The sequence below is a fragment of the Falco biarmicus genome, chromosome 11, assembly GCF_023638135.1.
Source record: "Falco biarmicus isolate bFalBia1 chromosome 11, bFalBia1.pri, whole genome shotgun sequence".
Classification (NCBI taxonomy): domain Eukaryota; kingdom Metazoa; phylum Chordata; class Aves; order Falconiformes; family Falconidae; genus Falco; species Falco biarmicus.
Window position 1 is genome coordinate 33,352,102 of NC_079298.1, and position 21,785 is coordinate 33,373,886.

Genomic DNA, 21,785 nt, shown 5'->3' on the forward strand with positions numbered 1-21,785 from the left:
TATTTCTCAAGGATGTTAAGGAGAAAGTGGTAGAACCAGAAAACTGGTCTCCTGGTTGCAGTATGAGGTTTCAAATGGAGATTTTAATTATCTTTATTTTTTTTCCTGGCTACATTGTATACTCGCATCCCTAGCACTGCAAAAGGGAGGATTCTTACTGGAGTTGGACCAGCTGAATGAGAAGCAGAAACAATTTGTGTAGTGCAAAAAGTACAAGAGCTTTAAGCCCTCAAACTCACTTCTGCAGTTCCAAGCAATGCCACGGCTGAGTCCTGAGGCTTTTAAGTCCTAAATGAGGTTGAGTAACAGTAACAGTAGAAGTCCTTTCAAGCCTCCTCTTGGAGAATAAGGTTGTGGTTTCCTTCTGCTACTGGCTTTGGTTTGCTGATGTGGAGTAGATTGGTGGTGCTCTCCCTCAGATGAATGACGTGCCACAAAGAATGAATCAAAATACTTGGGTTTGTGGGTTTCTTTTTCCGTTGCCTTGAATGTCATCTCCTAGTTGCATCTGCTTTATTATCAAAATATGGACTGTATTTGTTATTAACACTTGGAATGTGGCACAATTGAAAACTGCAGACAAAGCAACTCAAAGCTAAAGTGAAATTTCCTTGTGTCATTCCACAGCAATCGGGTGAAACAGTTCAAATAAAGAAAATGAAGGAACACATTCAGTTACCACATGGCATGTCTTGCATGTTTACCCCTCCTCTTTGCATTAAAATAGCAAATACCAAAACTTACTGTAATATTGCAGCATTTGGAATTTCTCATAGTGATAAACAAACATTGTCCTATGGCTTGTTGTGCATTTAGACCTTCCCGCCAGAAAACTTGTCTTGTTTCCTGCTGAAGTTAACAGTCCTGCTGGAAAACAATGTGCACAGTTACAGTGCTGCCAGAATAAAACTGGTCCTGAAACATTGTACTCCAGGAGAACAGCCACCAAAAGAATGTGAGACAAATGGAAGAAAATTGGCTGAAAGTTTCTGATGCCTGGGAAATGCATGGTGGGAAGCAGTTAAGATGCATTTGGGAGAGCAACAATCAGCATTCATTCCAGTAAAGCCAATTAAGCTAAAACAACAGCAGAAACCAGTGCGGTTACATGAGAAGTGGAGTCAAACACAGGGCAGTATAAGCAATGGAAGAGTGGGAGAGTTATGAAAACAACCGGAACCGAGCAAAAAAGAATAATTAGCAGAGCAAAGGAAAATAATGATTGGCATCTCCACTTAAAAGAAAGTACAACTAGGAGAGCTATTCCCTTAGTGACTTTACATGCATGGCAGCAAAAGCCATCCTGTCCCCACTCCCCCCTCCCCGCCCATGGTATTGAACCAGTTCTTTCCAAATGAAGAGCAGGTCATTTGCTGGAACTCATCAGCATGTTATTTATAAATAGACTGGGTGTTAGAAGCTTACCTTACCTTTACTTGCAGTTTACATACATTTTACCCCGATTCAAAGCTGAGATTTAAGTGCCCATGTTGTTATTTAACAAGCAAACCTGAGAAAATTAAGTTAAGCTGGCTTAAATTAGTCTCTGTGAGCAAGCCTGAAAGGTATTGTGTGGACACTGGGGGAGAGGGAATAGCCCTCTGTAAAGATTATTCCATTGATGGTCTTAAGTATGCATTTGGCCAAGTACCGATAGTTTTGTGCATGTTCCTGTCTAATTTCCTAAGAAATCAGTCATTTAACCTCTTTTCGCAACTGAGGTTCTCCTTATTTTCCTTAATTGTTGAGATTCCCTTCTACTCATTCTTTAGAAATGATTGCGGTAGGAAAGAAAACACTGCTTTTGCCTTTTTGGCAAGAAATGATCTCTTGAATTCCTACGCAGACCTCTTCAGGACCTGGTGTTAGAGCTGTCTTTCCAGTTGAGAAAGGACTACACAGAATTTCCGTGTAACCTAGTGAATCACTTGTGGCTACGTGATACGAAGCCCTTATTTTCCATCTCCTCTGTGCCCTGCTAGCTCCGCTTAACAGGTGTTAGACTTGGAGCTGCCACAGCCTCGTGGCATTTTTGGTACCTCAGGGGCGAATGGGAGTGGACGAGGAGTTCTGTGTTCCCAGAATCTGATACGCTTCTTCCACCTGCCAGGAGGTAGATTTTTGGAGACTGAAACCTTCGGAGATGAGCTTCAAGAACAGCCGGTGTGGGTGTTGGAAGGCTTCCCGATAGGTGTGGAACTCGCAAGCGTTGCTGAACAGAGCGCAGAGCCTGGGGCTGGCAGGACAGGAGTTAAACGTTAGAAGCTTTTTTTCTTATAGGCAGGAAAGGCAAAATTTATAGCTCGTAATCAAGGCCATGAAAAATGTAGTCTGTGATGTTTCTTTCCTGCCTGAGATCTGGGAAGGCTCCCGTTCCTATCTGTCTCTGGGTCTGTCGAGTGCAGGGAGTTTCTTCTCAAGGGCAGCAGATGTAAAGCTACTGCAAGGCAGGGGAGAGCATCCCTCCTGGCACACCACAGAGGCGGCGACGGGAGGGCAGTGGGGCACAGGGTACCTTCTTTCTCTTTCCTATTTCCCCTCTTGACTGAAATGATTTTGCTGGCAAAAATCAGTGTCTGGAACAGCTGTGAACTCCTCACCCTGCTCTGGGAGACTGGGTCTGTCTTAAACTCTGTTTATTCTTCAGCTTATGAAAGTGATCATCAACCAAGCCTCTGGACACTGAGCTTAGCGTAAAGACTGTGTGAACAGTATTTTAAGAAGAACTTACCCTGTGGAGAGGCTCCTTCTTCCCGGTTATTGCTGAACTGGTAAATGTTCATAAGAAAAGAATACCCAGCCTAGGTTTTGGTGGTGGCGACTTTGTGATGTGGGTGGGGAAAAGGGCCACGGAGCAGGAGGCAATACACGGTTAGGGCATGGAGCGAGGCGCAGTGTTCCCCTCCCTGTGGTGGAAAAGAAATTTAAATACTGTGGACGCAGGACGGTGGTGTTTGTGAGTGTAAGCGCTGCTGTGATGCAGTGTTCTGGGTTTGTGTGGGGCTAGAGAGGGTGATCAAAAATGTGAGGAGAGGGGAGGATGGAGCCAGAGCTCTGGAGCATCGCTATGGGCATCTCTCTGTTGTGGCTTTCCTTGTGCCTTGGGATGTGGAGCTGGGCTGGCACTGTTGGCTTTGCCACGGTGGTTGTGGAGCACTGGCTGTGGTGTGACACCTGTCCTGACTGAGAAAAGTGGTCCTGAAGCTCCACATAACAAGTTTGGCCACCACTGGAGTGAACTCTGAAGGCCATACTTGTTGCATATGTGGTGGAAGCTTGTCTGAGCAGAACTGTGAAAATTTGAAAACCAAAATGGTTTTCAAATGCAGAGAGTCTTCCAAACTGCACAATCTGTGTCTCATGTTTGCAGTGAAATCTGAAATCCAGAATGTGTTTGCACACTAATTTTTGGTTGTAAATACTTTTTGTAGCTCTAGACCTGTTAATTCTAAGAGTTTCTCCTGTCCACAAGCCTAACCAAATAGTATTACTGGCAGATTTCCAAACATTCAAATTAGAACTTCAAAGTTGCTACAATACCAGAGAAAGAAACAACAGATTAAAATTGATGGGACTTGTAAAATGAGATCTGTATGGGATTAAAAGTTAATGGAGTTTGGAGGAAGCACCATTATGGTTAAGATGAGACAAGGGACATGGGAGAAACTGTCTTTACTCTTTCTTAACTCTTGGTTTATTTTGACTGGCACTGAGCAGCTGAGTTAACCAGGTATTGCTGTGGTTTCCCTACCTGTAGAACAAATGGGCTGGTATTTTTACACAGCTCTGATACGAGAGCTGCCTGGGTTGACTTTTGGATTCCTTCTTGTCTGCCTGTGAAATCCGTGTTCATATTTGGACTCCTCTCGTGATCTCATACCTTGAGGAAAGAGAGGACCTTCTGGCGTGCTTGTCCCTTCCCATTTTGCAGCTATTAACGTGCTAGATCCAGAGCCACATCATCCATGTTTTTCAGGGTTTGAACTTTAAAAGCGAAGTGCCTGGCTGTCCTGAGCGCAGGGCACAGATGCTCTTTGAGGTGACCCATTGGTGCCTCTAACTGGATACTCGTGGTTAGAGGTTTTCACCGAGGGCATGGCCCTTCTCTTTGTGGAATAGCATTGAGGGTATGAGGTACTGGTATTGCATGAAGGTCTTGGGAAATGGGGTTGCTGGAGCTGGTATCGGGGAAGGTTTCTGTAGGTGTGAAAAATGTGGCCATCAGAGGGCTGATATCATGGCTAACTACGCAGCACAGCCCTAAGGACCTGCTGCAAACCAGGGCTGTTGTCACTTGGCCGTCTCAGCTGTTTTTCTGACGGCAGTGGAGCTCGTAAGATCTGCTGCCGCTACAGAACTGTGTTTCTTCCCTCCTAAACATCTTCCATGGCTTTCCATGAGAGCAGTAGCTGTAAGTCACCTCTTGTGCCTGCCACAGCATTTGGAACTACGGGCTGGAAGAGATGTGAAATACAGGGATGGTTTCAGTGTCGCAGAGGAAAACTTCGGGACTTCTTTTTCTCAGGAGTCTTAGGTGTTTATTGTGCCTTTTATTCTGGAACAAGGGGCTTTCCCCCCCTCTCATGTTACGTCCTACTCTAAACACCACAACAAGTGATCATGAGACAGTGGCCACAGCCAGTGTGTCATGTTATGTGACCACACACCAAAGTCCTTTTCCCTAATGTCTCCGTCAACCCAGGTAAACAAAATTCTCTTTAAGATACTAGATATGCCGTCTGTGTCTTCCCAGCCTGTAATGCACACTACGGCCGGCGCCAATTGTTGCACCAAAACACACATGCTGATCTACCAGCATGTTGCTATGAACAACCAAAGCTCTCAGTTTTCCTGCAGCAGAAAAAAAATAAACTGATCATTATTTTTTATCCAGGCTTGAATTTTCTTGAAACTTGAAGAAATTTGGTTATTTTTTTCAGGCTGCTTCAAGTTTTTCCACACTCAGTTGAGATTTGTAAACAACATTGTGTAAGTTCTCTCTGGAAAACCATAGCATAAATTGTAAGTCTTACTTTCTTAGAAAAGCAAGTTGAAATGATGAAAAATTCCCACAAAGACAATATTTAAAGAAATTCCTGTAAGCATACGTTTACGTGGTATCTAACTACCAATCTGATAGGTGGGTGTGGGTTAAAAACTTCAGAAATCAGAAAAAATAAACAGATCGCTTTCCTCTGTTTCAGCCAGGGTGGAAGCCACGCTGATCCATCGCCTCTCGTTTCCCTTGGCCCTCTCACTCTGTAGAGGGCTTGCCCACGGGCAGTTCTTTGCAGCTGGTGTCTTTTTAGCTGCATATGTGAAAGAAAGTCTGGGATAACTTTCCTAAACAAGGTCACAGTAGCACTGGAGTCCTTAAACATCCTTTTCCTGTACTGCCAGCATGACCAAGCTACCTTTTTGTGTGGTATAATTTGACAGCCCCTCCTTGTCTTTGGACTAAGGGTAAAAACCGAGATGCTGCTGATATATTTTTGTTATGCATTTCATCCTAAGATTAGCAAGAGCAGCCTGTCTTCTGGGTTCAGCTATCTTGACACTTGAAGCTTGATACTGAGCGCCGGCAGCATGGTGCTGCCCATGCCGCACGTGCCACGATTAGGGCTTTATCTTCACGGATGAGGCAATCGCGCTAACTGTGTGTGCTCGTGGGGCTTAGGTTCAGGCTTAGACCGCTCTTTTTGCAGAACCCAAGGTTTCATGAACAGGCAATCTTTCTACTAGAACGGCAGATAACGTTATGATACAGAATAATGGTAATACAGTGTGGAGGAATATGCAGCTTCGGTGTGGTTCCCAGACTTGGCAGCAGCGGTTGATGAGAGGAAGGGCATCAAAGGAAGCGTTTAATTTAGCCTCTACCTTGAAGGTAGGAGCTGCTACCCTGAAGGAGCCATGAATACCTTGTTTCCTTTTTGCTATTTTCCCCCCACGTCCCAGGGAGCGGTAACAGAGCAAATGTTGCAGCCTTGCTGGGCCACAGCTTTTCCCACTGGCAGAAAAGGGAATGAAGAAATTCTGTCCTGCTCTGGTCTGGTAGTTATTCAGACATAGTCACGGTCCAGCTAAGCAAAGATACTTCAACTGATTAAACAAAGCATAACTCCAAGGTCATTTGGGAGTCTTGCTTTGCTGGCTTGACAGTGCAATACTGGGAAGCAGGATGGTAATGAATGCTGGTAAATAGAGAATGAGTTGGTTTTATCCCAGATAAACCTTATACCCTTGGGAGAGGGCTGTTTCTATTACTGTCGATTGCAACGGGTGCTGGAGCAGTGCAAGGAGCACCAGCAGCGGTGGCAGCAAGCAGTGGCAGGACACACAAAGAGAGATACATGTGGACAAGGAGAGGTGAACGGGGGCTTTCCCCCAGCCACTGACCCCAGACTGGCTGACTGGACAAGACAGCAAGGCACGGAGCCTGCACCCGGCAGTGCGGGGGATTTAAGCAGGTGAAAACAGTCAGCCTAGCTGATGGCGAGGGGTGCCAGAGCATATCTGTTTCCAGACAGGCAGGCACCCAGCAGCACGGTGACTACCTGCCAAAAAGCAGCGTCCTCTGCTTCCCCTAAGCAGGAGTCAGTGTAACGAGAAAAAAGGACCGGGAGCTACAGACCTGTTAGTCTAGCTGCAGCACCTGGAAAAATTAGGGAGAAGATCATACTGGGTACTGTTGAAAGGCATTTATTCTTTAGAATTTATTCTATTCTTTAGAATAACGCAGTCATCAGGCACAGCCAGCGTGGGTTCGCAGGAGGAGAGGCCTGTGTAACTGGTGCGATACCCTTGCGTGATAAGGTCACCAGCCCAGGGGGTGAAGGGAAGGCGGGGGATGTAGTTGTTCTGGATTTTAGTAAGGCTTTTGATCCTGACCCTCGCAGCATCCTTCTGGACCAGCTGCCCAGCTGTGGGATGAGCAGGTTGGTGGTGTGCTGGGTGAAGAGCTGACTGAAGGGCAGAGCTCAACGGGTCGTAGTGAACGGGGCTACGTCTGGCCGGCGACTGGTCACCAGCAGTTTTCCTGGGGGCTCCATTCTCGGCTCAGGCTGTTCCATGTTTGTCAGCCGTCGAGGCAGGAGTTGAATGCACCGTAACGAGTCTGCTGACGATACCAAAGGCGGGGGGTGCAGGTGACTCTTGAGGGACAGGAGGCCTTGCAGGGGGATCTAGACGGATTGGGGCGCTGGGCTATGGCCAGTGGGAGGCACTGGGGCAGGCTTCCCAGAGCGGTGGTCGATGCCCCAAGCCTGTCAACGTTTACGAGGCACTTGGCCAATGCCCTTAAGAACGTGCTTCAGCTGTTGGTCAGCCTTGCAGTGGTCAGGCAGTTGGACGAGGTGGTGGTTGTAGGTCCCTCCCAACTGAAATAGTCTGTTCTGTTCTGTTACCTTAATTGCTTTATCTATCCTTACTTGATATCCTGAATTTAATAGAAGTGTCTCAATATAGCTCAAAGGTGTTTGATTCTTGATTAGCTTGCGTTATGGTGCTATAACTGTGTCCACTCTTAGGAGCGCAAATCAGGAGTAACTTCACTGAAGTCCCTGGTAAAATCTGAGTGATATCTTAGTAAGATTCCATGCATAAAAAGAACAAATTAAATTCCTGGCTCAAGAAGTCTTTATACTGCCTTCACATGGGGTATGAATACCTCTGTGGTTTTGTTGTTGTCTTAGATGCAGATACGTATGATTGCATCAATGCATGCTGTATACAACCAGTGTGTTCTCTGTCTATTCGCTTTTAGTGCTGTCACATCCATCTTACAAGCATGGCTTGATCAGTGCTCTGAGGATTTCAGAGAGCCACCTGAGTACCCGTGTTTGCTGAAGTTGCTGGATTACCTGAAGAAGAATATTGATGGCTCTGACCTGGAGAGAAGGGCTCAGAACCTCTTGGAGCAGTTCCAAAGGAAAGAAGTGGAAAATGACGGTAAGTTACCTTCCCCTTCTGTCTGTCTGTTCTGTTCTCCCAGACTGTATGGTACCACGGGGATTTATGTGGAGTACATTTCATCAACTCTCATGCTAATTGACAATCTTGTGAGGCTCACCAGTGACTTTTTTCTTGTGGTTTGTTTTTTGCTTTGGTTTTTTTTTTAAAAAAATATCTCTGTATAAGGTTGCAGGTTCTGTGCAGGATGAAATAGTCGTACTGCATAGGTGCCGGTGCCTGTGCCTGTTCATTCTAGGGTGGATGAGGAAATCCAGCACTTCTCTAATATTAAGCCAAAGATTTAAGAATGCTGTGGCAGCTAAGTGGTTAATTGTTAGTGCACTTCCCATGTCGCTGAGTTAAAACACACAGCTGCTCTTTAGCTAGTCTTCTCATTGCAACACCCTCCCACCCCAAGAAAAGCCCAAACCAACATGCAAAATACAGAGCTGCAACGAAATAGAGCTTGGGTCACAAGCTTTGTTGTCATTAAGCTTTTCTTCCTAGTTACCATCATGCCAGAGGAAGTGTCTGTGGCTGTTTTTTCCTCTCTGAGTGGCTGGCTGCTGGTATCCAAGGACAGAGGAAAAACTTACGTTATTGGGGGTCACAATCTACTGAAACAATAGCGAACTGTAGTAACACAAATACGCTGTGTGCAGCGTCAAGCCTGACATATACCCTTATCCTGGTCATAAAGCTTCCTCTGGCATAAGCTGAAAAGTCATGGGAGCTCACGTAGTGTGTGAATGAGAAGTAGAATCGACTTCCAGCTTTAGTAAAGGGACGAGAGGGAATGATTCATGTAATAAAGGATAAAGGAAATGGCAGTAAAAAACCTATTTCATCCCATAAAAATGATGTCTGCCGGATATTCCAGAAATACCATGTCAATGCATAATACTGTGAAATGCCAGCTTAACTGTCATTAACATGCACATAAAAAGCGGTACCACGCGGGGCTCGGGCGTTTTCCTTATTGAACCCAGGTAAGTGACCAGGATTGCTGGTATCTTTCTGTTGATATCCTTTCCTGGGTTTGGTTCCCCCAGGTCAGACAAGAAAGCTGACGAGAGCTATATTTGGGTTCAGCTGTTGTTCAAAGTGAATAGAAGTTCCCAGCCGCCTTGCTTCTGCATTTGTTTCCTCAACCAATAGTTGAAAAAATTCTTTACTGAGTAATAGATGGGTCGGTTTGAATGGTAACATTTTCCAAATTGTTGCAGAATAGAGGCTGTTAATTAGAACAAAATAAGAGGAGGAGAATGAAATTAACCTGTGGGGTCTGCAGAAGAGAGTTTTGGAATATCAGAGCTCCATCTTTGTTCATTTCAGAGATTTCTTTGTCTGCAGTCAAGACCTACTGATAATTATTGTTCTAAAGCAGTCCTGTTGTGCCATGAATTTACAAAATTGCGTCCTAATTCTACAGTTTGATTTGTGTAATCAGACCTCCCTTTACTGCTTCCATCAGCCATGCCAGTAGGCTAGATTGCCGTGCCAGATACATGGATAAAAACTCAATTCTTGTAGCTGAAGCAATGCAAAGCGAGGTGAGTCAGAGAGTGCAGGTTCAGAAGGGGCAAGTGGCCGGTCTCGGCGAAGTCAAGAGGGCAGCTGAGCTTGGAGAGGGCTAAATGGATCTGAGTGATTTGAAAAGATGATGAGGCACTTGAGTACAAGAGGATTCCAGCTTCCTGGAGAGTAGGGAGAAGACTGGTTGCACATTTATGAGTGTGAGAGAGAAAGGGGAAAAAGAAGCATGAAAAAAGGAAAATGTTGCGTAGGCACTTCAGGACCTGACTTTAAGGGCACTGTGAGGTTTTGAGTAGAGTTGCAACTCAGTGATGAGGATTTTCAGTTGAATTCCAAGAGCTGAAAGGAAAATGAGGAGTTACATAGCGAAAAAGAGAGAGAAAAAAGTGTGAATTTAAACAGTTCAGTAGAAATTCCTTTAATTATGTGTATTGCTACAAAACACCCACAGAAAAATAATACTGGAGCAGAGGTCTCCATTTATCTCCTTTATCTCTGTCAATAAATTGTGCAATTGGAATATAAAGATGGAAATGTGGATACAGCCTGTAGTTATAATTTGTTGCATCAAAACTGTAGCAATTTACGTTGATTATTAGGTTTTACTAATTAACGAAGAAAGGAAAAATGAAGTATTTAAAAAAGAAATGACGAAGTATCACTTTATCTGCTTTTGTTGCTTTTATGTCTCTTCTGCTTTAACTGGGTATGAAGTATTGTGTAACATACTCTGAAGCACGCTGCTTGTTTTTGTTAATGAAATCTCACTAGTAGTAAACTCAGCGCTTCTGTTGTTTGTCTTCAACAAGTCCATTTTTTCCCCTCTCTTCTTACGGAGTCACCCTATGGTAAAAGGGATTAGGAAGAGGATTTATGTTCAGGGATTTTCTGACTTTCTCTTCTACGATGGAAAACAAGGGCATATTTCTTTGTGTTTTAATGTGGCTTTGTTCCCAGCCTGTGGGAGCCAAAAGGTGACATGGGAACATCTGGAAATACCTTCCCTGCTGCTCTGGATTGGGTCCCTCGATGAGGACAGCTCTCCTTTCTCACCTCTTCTCTGCTGCCCAGAGTAAATTTAGGAGAAGCATTTAGCAGAATGCTGTAGGTGCTCCCTGTATTTACTTTTCTGGGAAAAATGTCCAGAGCAGGAAGGTGAGGGATGCTGGAATAAGCTCTCTTCAATATAGTCCATGTAGCCACAAAGGGTGCCAAGCAATTTAATATCCCCTTTAATTTCCACACATTGGAGATGAAATCTGGATATAAGAGCATTCCTAATGCAATATTTTTGAGATATAACTGCAGTCTCATCCCCTTGCAGTTTTGGCGCTTCCTGCCACACCCCCCCCCCCCCCCCCACCCCCCCCCCACCCCCCGACTATAAAATGCATAAATACTGAGAAGTAGATCAGCAAAATTCTGCCATGTTAATAAAGAATTTTTGTTGGGGTGGTGGTGATGTTTTTTCTTTCAGAAGAACGATTAGTGAATGGATGAAGCTGCTTCTCCAGTAAGAGACCCCGAACAGCTCAGTTCTCTCTATTTCTTTTTCTTCCACCTTTTCTTTGCCAATTTAATCTTCTGGTCATCATCTTTCTCACTAAAATGTGCAGCACCATGGAGCCATTACAATAGACAGGACCCTTTGGGTGTTCTGCTATAATGTGTACAGTGATGTTTTAAAGTAAACGAACATCTGCTTTGATTCACTGTTTGCTGTAGAAATTGACTAAGTCGTGTTTTCCATCCTGGACAGATGTGTTCCTTAAGAGTTCCTGCTGTAACCTATACGAAGAGGAGGAACTGGAGATGAGCAGTCCAGAAGATTTCTCTCTTTTCCCAGAAGACCTGGTGGCAGAACAGTTGACATATATGGATGCCGTATGTAGAGCATATGTACTAAAAGTTATGTCAATAGAAGTATAGTGTTCCAGACCAGGTCTGTTGTTGGGACACAGAACACAGCTCTGGTTACTTATCCAAACTTGCTTTGTTCGTTGGGCTTTTTCCTTCTGTCATTCTGGATGTTTGGGGGTTTTTTTGGTTTTTGTTTTTTTTTTTTTTTTTTTTAAATTGTGAATGTGTATTGTGTAACCTTTTTTGCAAAGTTTAATATTTGACACCTGAGAAATAGCTTGTGTTGACTATATTGCTACCTGGCCTAAAGATGTATATGTGCTCTTAACTCTAGTGCTCTGATTTGGTTTGTCTGTATCAATCTCCTCCACATTTTTGTATATAAAAGATTTTCCCATTGGTTATGCAACTGATAAAAAGGTGTCTCTTATTTTCCCAGGGCTTTTAGCTGGCAGTTGTTTTAGGGCATCAAGCCTATAGAGAGTATGCTAAAGTTCATATTTAAAACTTAGAGAAAACAAATATTTACCTTTTAATGCCATATTAGATTTAGGTCCAATTAGTAAATGTGCATTTCTTCTTGTGGACAGTAGAGATCTAGGAGAATCTTGCTGACTTTGACATTTCTGCTTCACTCCAGATACTCTTCAAGAAAGTTGTGCCCCACCAGTGCTTGGGAAGTATCTGGTCTCAAAGGCATAAGAAAGAAAATGTGGCACTCACCGTCAAAGCCACTGTCTCCCAGTTCAACGCAGTTACTTCGTGTGTTATCAGCACTATCCTGCAGAGGAAGGAACTCAAAGCACAGCAAAGAGCCAAGATCGTTGAGAAGTGGATTCTCGTTGCACATGTAAATCGTTTGTTCTAGACTGTTCAATGTTTCTTGTGCGGGTGCCTCGGAGTGAGGGAGCTGGGAGGGGAGAAGGGGGTTGTATGCATTGGTCCCAGGCCAGTGACCATCTTAGCTCTAATTCTTCCTATTTTTGACTGAATTTATTTGTAATAGCAAATGAAGTATTGCCCTTCCTCTCCCGAGTTCCTTCCCCACCATGGAAATGGGGTTGATGTTTCTCTCTTCACAGGGCTGGGAGTGCTAATTAACGGGCAGGGCAGATCCTGTGCCTTGCAGATGGGGTGCGCCGTATATTTGATAATGTAACATTTGTGATAAGATAGGTATAAATTCGACCAGTTCACTTCCCTAGGAAGAAAACACTGCTCACATCAGTGAAAGAAGTAAAGTGAGGGCTGGCATCATCCGAAGGTTAGGCTTGTTTTCAGAGGATAACGAGGGTGGAATAGGACTGGCAGTGGCGCAGTCAGAACAGGCTGTGCGCTTCCCTGCCTTCAGCTGCTCCTGCTCAGCCAGTGAGCATCTGCTCCCTGTCTTGCATCTATGGACACCGTGGCAGTGGACATCAGGGGTGGTGGAAGACAGCACAAGTGGTTGTGTTTTCATGCATTTATATAGGTGTGTGTATATGTGCAAGTAAAGTAAACACAAGGTCCTGCGTTTAAGTGCAGACAAAACTAACTTACTTCCAGGCTGCAGTAGCCTGTTTAGCATGGAAAAACTTTTAAGTAATTGTTTGTACTCTTTTGATTTGAAAGATTCTTGGGGCTGAAAGGTCATTTGCCTGCTGAATTATTCACAGTTTATATCGGGTATACAAAGCAGCTGGGTTTGGAAGGGGGCAAGAGGTGTGCAAGCAGCAATCAGAAAAAATACAGAGAGTTACAATACGGTACCAGCCTGCCCATCTCCTTACCTTTCTGCTTGATCCTTGTCTCACACATTTCTCTAACGCATTTTTACTCTTTGCTTCAATTCCTTTCTCTTGTAGAATCATAGAACGGTTTGGGCGGGGAGGGACCTTTAAAGGCCATCTAGTCCGACCCCCCTGCCATGAGCAGGGACATCTTCAGCTAGGTCAGGTTGCTCTGAGCCCCGTCCAACCGAACCTTGAGTGTTCCCAGGGATGGAGCATCTGCCACTCTCTGGGAAACCTGTGCCAGTGCTTCACCACCCTCACTGTATAGAAATGTCTTCCTTGTATCGAAATCTACCCTCTTTTAGTTCAAAAGCATTACCCCTTGCCCTATGGCAACAAGTGGTGATAAAAGGTTTGTCCCATCTTTCTTACAAGCCCCCTTTAAGTACTGAAAGGCTGCAGTAAGGTCTCCCCAGAGCCTTCTCCAGGCTGAACAAGCCCAACTCTCTCAGCCTGTCTCCACAGCAGAGGTGCTCCAGCCCTCTGGTCGTTTTTGTGGCTTCCTCTGGACCTGCTCCAGTAAGTCTTTGTCTTACTGTGCTGAGGACCCCGGAGCTGGACACAGTACTACAGGTGGGGTGTCGGGAGAGCCGAGGGGCAGAATCACCTCCCTCCACCTGCTGCCCATGCTGCTATTGATAGAGCCCAGGATATGGTTGGCCTCCTGGGCTGCAAGCGCCCATTTTCTGCTCATGTCCATCTTTCCATCCGGCAGTACCCCCAAGTCCTCCTCAGCAGGGCTAATCTCGATTTCTTCCGCCCCCAGCCTGTGTTGATACTGGGGCTTGGCCCTGCCCAGGTGCAGGGCTTTGTCCTTGGCCTCGTTGAACATCGTGAGGTTCACATGGGCCCACCTCTCAAGCTTGTGCAGGTCCCTCTGGGTGGCGTCCTGTCCCTCAGGTATGGCAGCTGCACCACTCAGCTTGGTGTCTGCGAACCTGCTGAGGGTGCACTCCATCCCATGGTCCGTGCCACTGATGAAGATATTAAATAGTACTGGTCCCGGTATGGACCCTTGAGGGACACCACTTGTCATCCATCTCCATCTGGATATTGAGCCATTGACCACTGCCCTCTGGGTATGCCCATCCAACCAATTCCTCATCCACCGAACGGTCCACCCGTCAAATCCATCTCTCTCCAATTTAAAGAGGAGGACGTTGTGGAAGAGCATGTCAGTGGCCTTTCAGAAGTCCAGATACACATCCATAGCTCTTCCCTTGTCTGTGATGTAGTTACCCCATCGTAGGAGGTCACTAGGTTGCCCTTGGCGAGGGGATGCTGGCTGTCGCAGACCCCCTCCCTGTCCCCCACGTGCCTTAGCATAGCTCCTAGGAGGATCTCGTAGCAGAGCTTTGTGTGAAAGTGTTTTGCAGGCCTTCTTTACGTAACTGCGGTTTGCTGATTTCTTAGATTTGATCTTTAATATTTTACTGTAACCTTTTTAACTCTCCTCAGAGTGCTGGGCAGCTGGCAGTAAACCAGATCGCCCTTTTGAAGGGAACATTTAGAGCACTTTCTTATGGACGTGTGATGACTTTTGTTTTAAGGATCAAGTAGATTCTTCCTGAGCTCTGCAAAATGAGCAGTCAGAAAAAGCTCGAGCCACACAGGGGCTTCCCGACCTTGGCCGTGCACTTCTGTGCTTCCAGAGGCCGCGTTGTCCGTCCTGGCACTAAGCTCTGGCAACTCCGCGGTTGGGGAAGCGGGTGTGGGGAAGCAGCCTTTCACCTCTCTGCGGGCACTTACGTCGGCTCGTTTCTGTTACCATCTGATGCCTGCTTTATAGCCTGTGTGGCTGGATCGGGAAGGCTGGTTCCTGGTCTCTGTGTGCAGATCTTTTAGGTGGCGAGGGTACCAGCTCAAGGGGACAGCCTGGGCGAGCAAGTCCGATCATCGCGGGGCAGCAGGCAGCCTTGGGGAAGCCAGGACAGGCACCACACTCATCATGCTTGTTCTGTGGATAGAGAACTTTGTTCTCCACCTCTGTTGATTCAGGACTTCTCCCTTTACTTCAATTTATACACATAATTAAATACTCCAGTCTTAGCTAGGCACATGAAAAATGCATGCGCACGCTCTACGAAATAATTGCACACGTAGAACAGCTTGTTGCATATATACTTAGCTGCCCACTTCTAAGCAAGCTGCTTGCTTTCTGCATGCAAATGAGTGTTTTGAATAGCCTGATGCCTGAATTAGAAAATAATCCACTCATTAAAGTGCAGTTATTCACTGACAACTAACTCTGTACCTTAGCAGCATGGAGTTCCATGTTTGTTATCTGTTCGTGACTGTTGGATCCAGTTTCTTGGTTTACAAGATAAAGTAGACACTTTTTCTAGCTGCCAGACTTCTCTTCTCCACTTAGATCTAAAGTTCCTGACCAGGAGCAGCCAATTTCATTCACACAATATATTCTTTAAAAATATAAATAAAAATTACATCATTAATATCCTGTTATGCGTAATTTTTTTTTTTAAATCAGTTGCTTCTGCACAGGATTCTTTCTGGTTTTCCCCTTGTGAAGGACACAGCATGAAACAAAGTTATTCAAACCAGTCTTAAAAATTCTTCTGATATACTAACAAAAGCTTGCTAAAGTTTAGTCTGCAGTCAGTTAAACCGTTGAGAACACAAAATCCAATATTGAATTCCTAATGTGCTTTAAATTATGCAACGTACAATTAAGTCAAGATGGTTCCAGATTGGATCCTCCAGTCCAAACTCCTGTTGTATTTGAAAAAAAGAAATGCTGAGCATTTGTGCCTGTAATCAGTGTTCTCCCCAGCCTGAATTTCACGTTGAACATAAAGAAAGAAGGGTCTTGTTCTTAAATGTCTCAGTCTCTGAGGAAGAGCTGTTACATGGCTTCTTTGGCTCTGAACCATGCAAGAACAGTTTTCAGGTCTTGCGTGCCCTACCACATGATGTTGATTTTTGTCTTTTTATAGCCTAACTGCCAACGTGCTTCATGTGCTGTTTGCCCAGTCAGTCTTCTTAAGCCACACTTTGTTAAAAGTAGCCTCCTGAGTTGCACAAAAGATTTCTTTTTTTTTTAAAGTAAATAAATGGAAGTAAATGTACTGGCTTTAATTGTTAAGTCAATTTTAATGCAACTCATGAACTGAGTTGTTGACATACTAAGGTCTGACCTTTGTTTATGCTAAGTTGGCTTTACATTTGTTCAGTCCTACATAGGAAATAAATTGCATCTCTTTTTGCTGTAAGGCTCCTTTATGTAATCAGCGTTATTAGTGTAATAATCAGCCCCATAAAACTTTGCAGAAGTGGAATTGTAGTCTGAGTATGTTCTTGTCCACATAGAACAGGCAAATTGGCGGGTTTTGGCTGCTGAATTTGCATGTACAGACACCTGTTTGGGAGAGCTTGTGTTTGCAAGAGTTTCTGAGGTCTGTGGTGCCCATGCTCCGGTTCATGAGCCACCAACAGATCTGCAGGAGTTCCTTGAAAAATGACAGGCCAGACTTTCCCCCTCCTCCTTGCTTCCATCTGCTTTGCTAGGAATCTCTGCTATTTTTTCGAAAATGAAGGTTTTCGGTATCCTTTTCCATCAAAGCTTTTGCCGCAGAGAAGCTGCATGGCAAATGTCTATGAACCAGTCTGTCTGTTAGGATTTGATCCCAACTCTGGAAGAGCTGGGAAGGTTTTTTCTCTTTAACAGTGTGCACATACTTGAAGAACAGGTTATTCCTTTGCGTGTCTTTGTTTTTAATTGACACTTAGACGATTGAGGGTTTATGTTTTAAATACCACATACAAAGAGGCGAAGCCTGGTTTTTCCCCTGAAGGGTAAAAGGGGTTGGTAAATATAAAGAGGTTTTTAAGAAGTGTAACATTTATGCTTTTTAGCCTGGCTTCATGGACTCGGTTTCACTTTTATTTTTACTAGGAGAACTGGAAGCTGTAACACTGCAACATCACCCCAAATACATGAAAGTGAGGAAAACAAGATTTAAGTGCCAAAAGCCCATAAAATATTTGGTGGCTGGAGGGGGGAGTGATATTTCTGATGCTCAATATTTGTACAGCTGCCCGCTTAGCAGTGAGAATGTGTAGCAAGCATGACACCGGTCAAACAGAAGAGCACTAATGTATTCGTAATGCTGACATTTAATGCTCCTATATTTCTAACCGCTCCTTTCACAGGCATGTAGGATCCTGAAGAATTTTTCTTCCTTGAGGGCCATCATTTCAGCGCTGCAGTCCAGCCCCATCTATCAGCTAAAGAAGACCTGGGCGTGTGTTCCAAAGTAAGCCTCCCCCTCTGCTCCTGTGGCTAGCCCCAGACAAAGGCAAAAAGCTCGGTGCTCACTGTTTTCATCTTGTTCTTCTCAGTCTTCCTATTCTGCTCCTTCATGGACATCTCTGGTAGAGAACCTCTCATTCCTGTGAGTCTCAGGCCCCTTTTTGGGGTCTGACTGCTGTGAACTGCTTTTTCACGTTGAAGAGACAACCTGCCCTCAAGGATACTGGGTTTCTTCTGCCCTTTTTAGTATATTGGATCTTCCACAACCTATTTTGAAAAACCGTGGGACTAGCTACTCACAACTCATGCACACATACCTGCCTGTTGTCTTCTATCCTATGAAGTTCGAGGAGGTCCGGATTGCTACAGACTCTCACTAATCCTCTCCTGGTCCTGACATTTCCTTAAAATATATTCACAAACAACAAAATCCAAACCTGTATTGAAGATAAAGTACTCCCCTGTAAGAAGTATTTTTTTTTGTGCAGCTGGCACATTTACTGCATGCCAAACAGAGACCAGAAGTGTCTCTGTAGGAAAGAGGGTGCTCTGCTGGTTCGGTTTGGGAAGAATGGGTTTGTTCCCTTTGCCTTTGATAAACAAAAAAATGTGGTGCTCTGCCACTGTGTATACTTGTGCATTTCCCCTAGAGAGAGGTGGGCCATTCCTTCTGCTGCCCCCTGTTCCTGTTCCTGATCAAAATACTGCTGTCTTGTGTTCCTGGTGTTGGCAAGAGAATGGGACTCGTACACTGAAATGCTTCTAGCTTTCCAGAGTGCATGGATCAGGGCAAAAATGAAATACTTGGGATACCTCTCACAGCTGTTTTTCTGTTCCTTTGTATCCATGTACCTACTTTCTTACAACAAACTCGTACCTGCAGCGTAACTCAAAACCCTGCGTACCTGTGGCATTGCTTTGTGATGTTGTCAAATAAGGCCTGACTTTACTGGGAGCACCAGAAGATCCCGGGAGGGTTCCTAGCAGGTGTGCAGCATCTCATTGGATGCATTTTGGTGGTGGTACCCTTTACATTGCCAACTGTTCATGATTTGTGAGAAATGTTTTGTAATCAGCATTAGTAGTAACATAGTATCTGATGTAGGGCTTACTAATAACCTAAATCTTTTCCTGTACAGGGACATAGTGCTGCTGTTTGAGGAGCTGTCTGAAGTCTTTTCAAACCGTGACAACTATTTGACAAGCAGGGAGCTGCTAATGAAGGTGAGAATTAGCGGGAGCCGCAAGCCTTGCGATCTCGGGCAGAGCTGTCAGCCCTTTGGCCTACCCAGCTGCCAAAGCTCGTCCCCCCCGAGCACGGAGAACCTCCGCGGTGCTGCGGGGAAGGCAGGTCTGTACGTCTGTGCTTTTGTGCTGGCCTGAGCGGTGGTTTGATCGTTCCTGAAGGAACCTACAGCAGCGTTAGCCGGCTGAGCTTTGACACCCGTGAGCGCCAGGCTGCAGCAGTGCAGATTCGGTGCAGATTCGGTGCAGACTTGTTCACGAGACAGCAGCCAGGACCCCGGGGAGCCCCCCCAGCGGAACACGCTGCTGTGCTGGGGAGCTGGTGGTGCTCCCCTGGGCACGGTGGCGTCTACCTCAGTAGCTGTGTGCGCCCTACCATACCTGTGATGGAGCTGCAGCCACAACCAGAGCGAAGAGGCGCTGCACGGTGTAATTTTGCTGAGATGAGTTACAAATTAGCGCTTTGGCTTTCTACTGCTCTGTGTAGGAGGGGAACCTAGCTTGTGCGCCCTCGGAGCAGAGCTGGAAAGGCTCAGGTTTGCGCTGGTGAGCGCGGGGCAGCTCCAAATGAGATTCTCAACTGGGTTGCACCACTGTAGTGCTTTTGACTTCACTGGAACAATGCCACTCAGCTTCAGCTGAGGAATTAAACCAAGATGTTTATACGACTATCCCGTACCTTTCTTGGAACTAGAAAACAGGGCTGGGAATTTCGAAGGAACAGGCTTCCTGCTCTGTGTGTGGCCAGATGGACAACAAAGCAGGCTCTGTCTGAAACAGCTTGACTTCTGCGCTCTCCTGGGCAAACCCCAAGCAGCTCAGGAGCTTGAAAGGAGTGAGGAAGAATAGCAGGGAAAGGTTATATTCTGTAGAAACTGAGGAATGTTTGTGGCAGGTTTTTTTTTTCTGTTTACATCAAAAGGTTTCTATAAACTGGCTAACCAGTTTACTTCTTGGCAGTTCCAGCCAGTTAATCTGGCATTTGTACCTTCCCCACTTGCCTTGGTATCTGAAACACTGTTTTGCTCAGGAATGATGGGTGAACACACTCAAACCTGTTAGTCTGTTTTGTTTATCATCCATTTATCAACATCTGTAGCTAAATTTTAAAGCAGGTGAGACAATAATAAGCATAGATGGAAAATGTGTGTTCAGAACAGCCTATTTAACTAAATATTAAAAGGCAAAACAACAACTCGCTCTGAGCCCAGACCTTCTGGCTCCCAGCAAATCACTCCTTCTAGCTGCTGTGAGTGGATTTGCAAAACATTTGGAAAGCGGTGAGAGGAGAAAAATTCCACAGAACAGCTAGAACCTCTCTCCTACTTTTCGTCTTGGATCATTTTGTAACAACAATTGGAGGATTAATGTCCACTGAATCCTTAAAAGTCTTTTGTTTTCTTTCACTATAAATAGCCTCTCTAGGGAAGCTGTCTTTGACCTTGCCTACCCATCCCACAGATTTAAGCGTAGCACAAAGTGCCACATGAAACAGGTTGGCCGGCCCGGGGAGGGAGCACCGTGTTCTTTCCTCCCCAGACAGCAGCTCTGCTGCGAGCTGCACTCTGAGCTTCGGTGCCTGCCCTTGGAGAATCTCAGGTTTACCTCTCAGTATCTTGAGGACATTGAGACAACACTCCTTCTTTTTCATGCGCTCCTGTTTTTCAGCCTAGGAAGGAGATGCAGGTTGAGTGATCTGTTCGTGAACTGCGGCTGAGAGAAGTAAATGTTGACATGGGAGAATCTTTACGAGTGCAGGCTGTTGCTTTGTGCCTCTTAAAAAAGGCATTGATACTGATTCATGTCCCATCTATCTGAACACTGGAAAAAACAACAGTAACTCCCAGCATCCCGTATGGATTCAGGGAAATAAAGGCGACAGCTCTGTTGTGAAATAGCTTAGCCATTCCCAGAAAAGCCTGAAGTGTGGAGATGAAAACCTGTTACTTTCATTCCCTGCGTGTTTTTTGCTTAGTCAACAAGCCACAGAGGGTAGTTGCTGGATCTGTATGCTGTGGCATAAGAAAAACAACAAAGCTTTACATAAGACAGAAATGTTTACTTGTAGCCGTCCTGATTGGGAAATTAAACTGAAATCCTGGGGTCAAGAGTGTCAGGATAGAGTTTAGAGAAGCAGCTGGACACATGAATTATATCTAAGCTTCTCTGATTGGAATTCTCCGAGGATTTTCAGCAGCACTTAGCTTTGGCCAGAGTGGACCCATTTTGCAGAAAAATTCCCTTGTAGTCATCTTGTGAGATTCTGTCCAAAATTCCCAATCGGCGTATGAGTCCCAGAAAATTAATGCATGTATGTATACACACATGTCCTTGCACGACAAATATTTTTGCTGGCCTAGCTTGCCTGGTCAAATATATTTGCAATTATTTTACACAAACGTAGATGCCAGCTTACCACTTAGCTCCTCCTATAATTGCCTTTAATTTCCTTTTAACTCACAGGAAGGAACATCCAAATTTGCCAATCTGGAGAGCAGTCTGAAAGAAAATCAGAAAAGGACACAGAGGCGACTGCAGCTTCAAAAAGATATGGTGTGTTTGGGGTTCTTTCCCTCCCCTCTTCGAACTGGTAACATAATTAGCCCTAATCAATGAATTATATAAGAAGCAAAATCTGGAAAGGTGTTTAACGACGTGAGTGTGCAGTATGTAGTGCTCTTGAACGTGCCCTCTGTCAAGAAAAAGTCGCATCAGCGCTATTGATTAGCTGATACAAAGCAAGTGAACTGAAAGGTTTAGACTGAATATGCAGCCAGAATGTTTGTCCCAGTAAATACACGCCCAAAGCTGTATTGCTGTTGTGCTGCGGATCATAGTAAGCAGGTGATGCTGTGTGTGTATATATATAACGTGCATATATATATAAAAGATCCCACACATGCATACATCTGTGTATTTCAAAGTGGGATTCATGCTGCACCCAGCTGAAGCCTGTGCTGAGCCCCCAGGCTGTAACAGGTTTAAAAAACCAGGTTGTAAACCCCAGGCTGTGGGTTGTAGCGCAGCCCAGCTGTCCTTTTCCTCCGGCAGCACCCGCCTGCGTCCGGCGAGGCTGGAGGGAAAGGCTGTGCAAAGCGCCAGCGCAGCCAGCACGTCAGCGAGCTGGTGCTGGGAACGCTCAAAGAGTT

The 21,785-nt window shown here is 45.1% G+C and overlaps 1 protein-coding gene across 1 annotated transcript in view; it reads left to right on the forward strand.

The window, feature by feature from the left end:
* Positions 1 to 21,785, forward strand: part of RGL1 (ral guanine nucleotide dissociation stimulator like 1) — a 79,221-nt gene that overhangs the window by 44,352 nt on the left and 13,084 nt on the right. The window contains exons 5-10 of the mRNA XM_056355647.1: positions 7,766 to 7,950; positions 11,249 to 11,373; positions 11,990 to 12,199; positions 17,292 to 17,395; positions 18,531 to 18,615; positions 21,100 to 21,189. Coding sequence (XP_056211622.1) covers positions 7,766 to 7,950; positions 11,249 to 11,373; positions 11,990 to 12,199; positions 17,292 to 17,395; positions 18,531 to 18,615; positions 21,100 to 21,189 — 799 coding nt within the window. The remainder of the gene's footprint in view (positions 1 to 7,765; positions 7,951 to 11,248; positions 11,374 to 11,989; positions 12,200 to 17,291; positions 17,396 to 18,530; positions 18,616 to 21,099; positions 21,190 to 21,785) is intronic.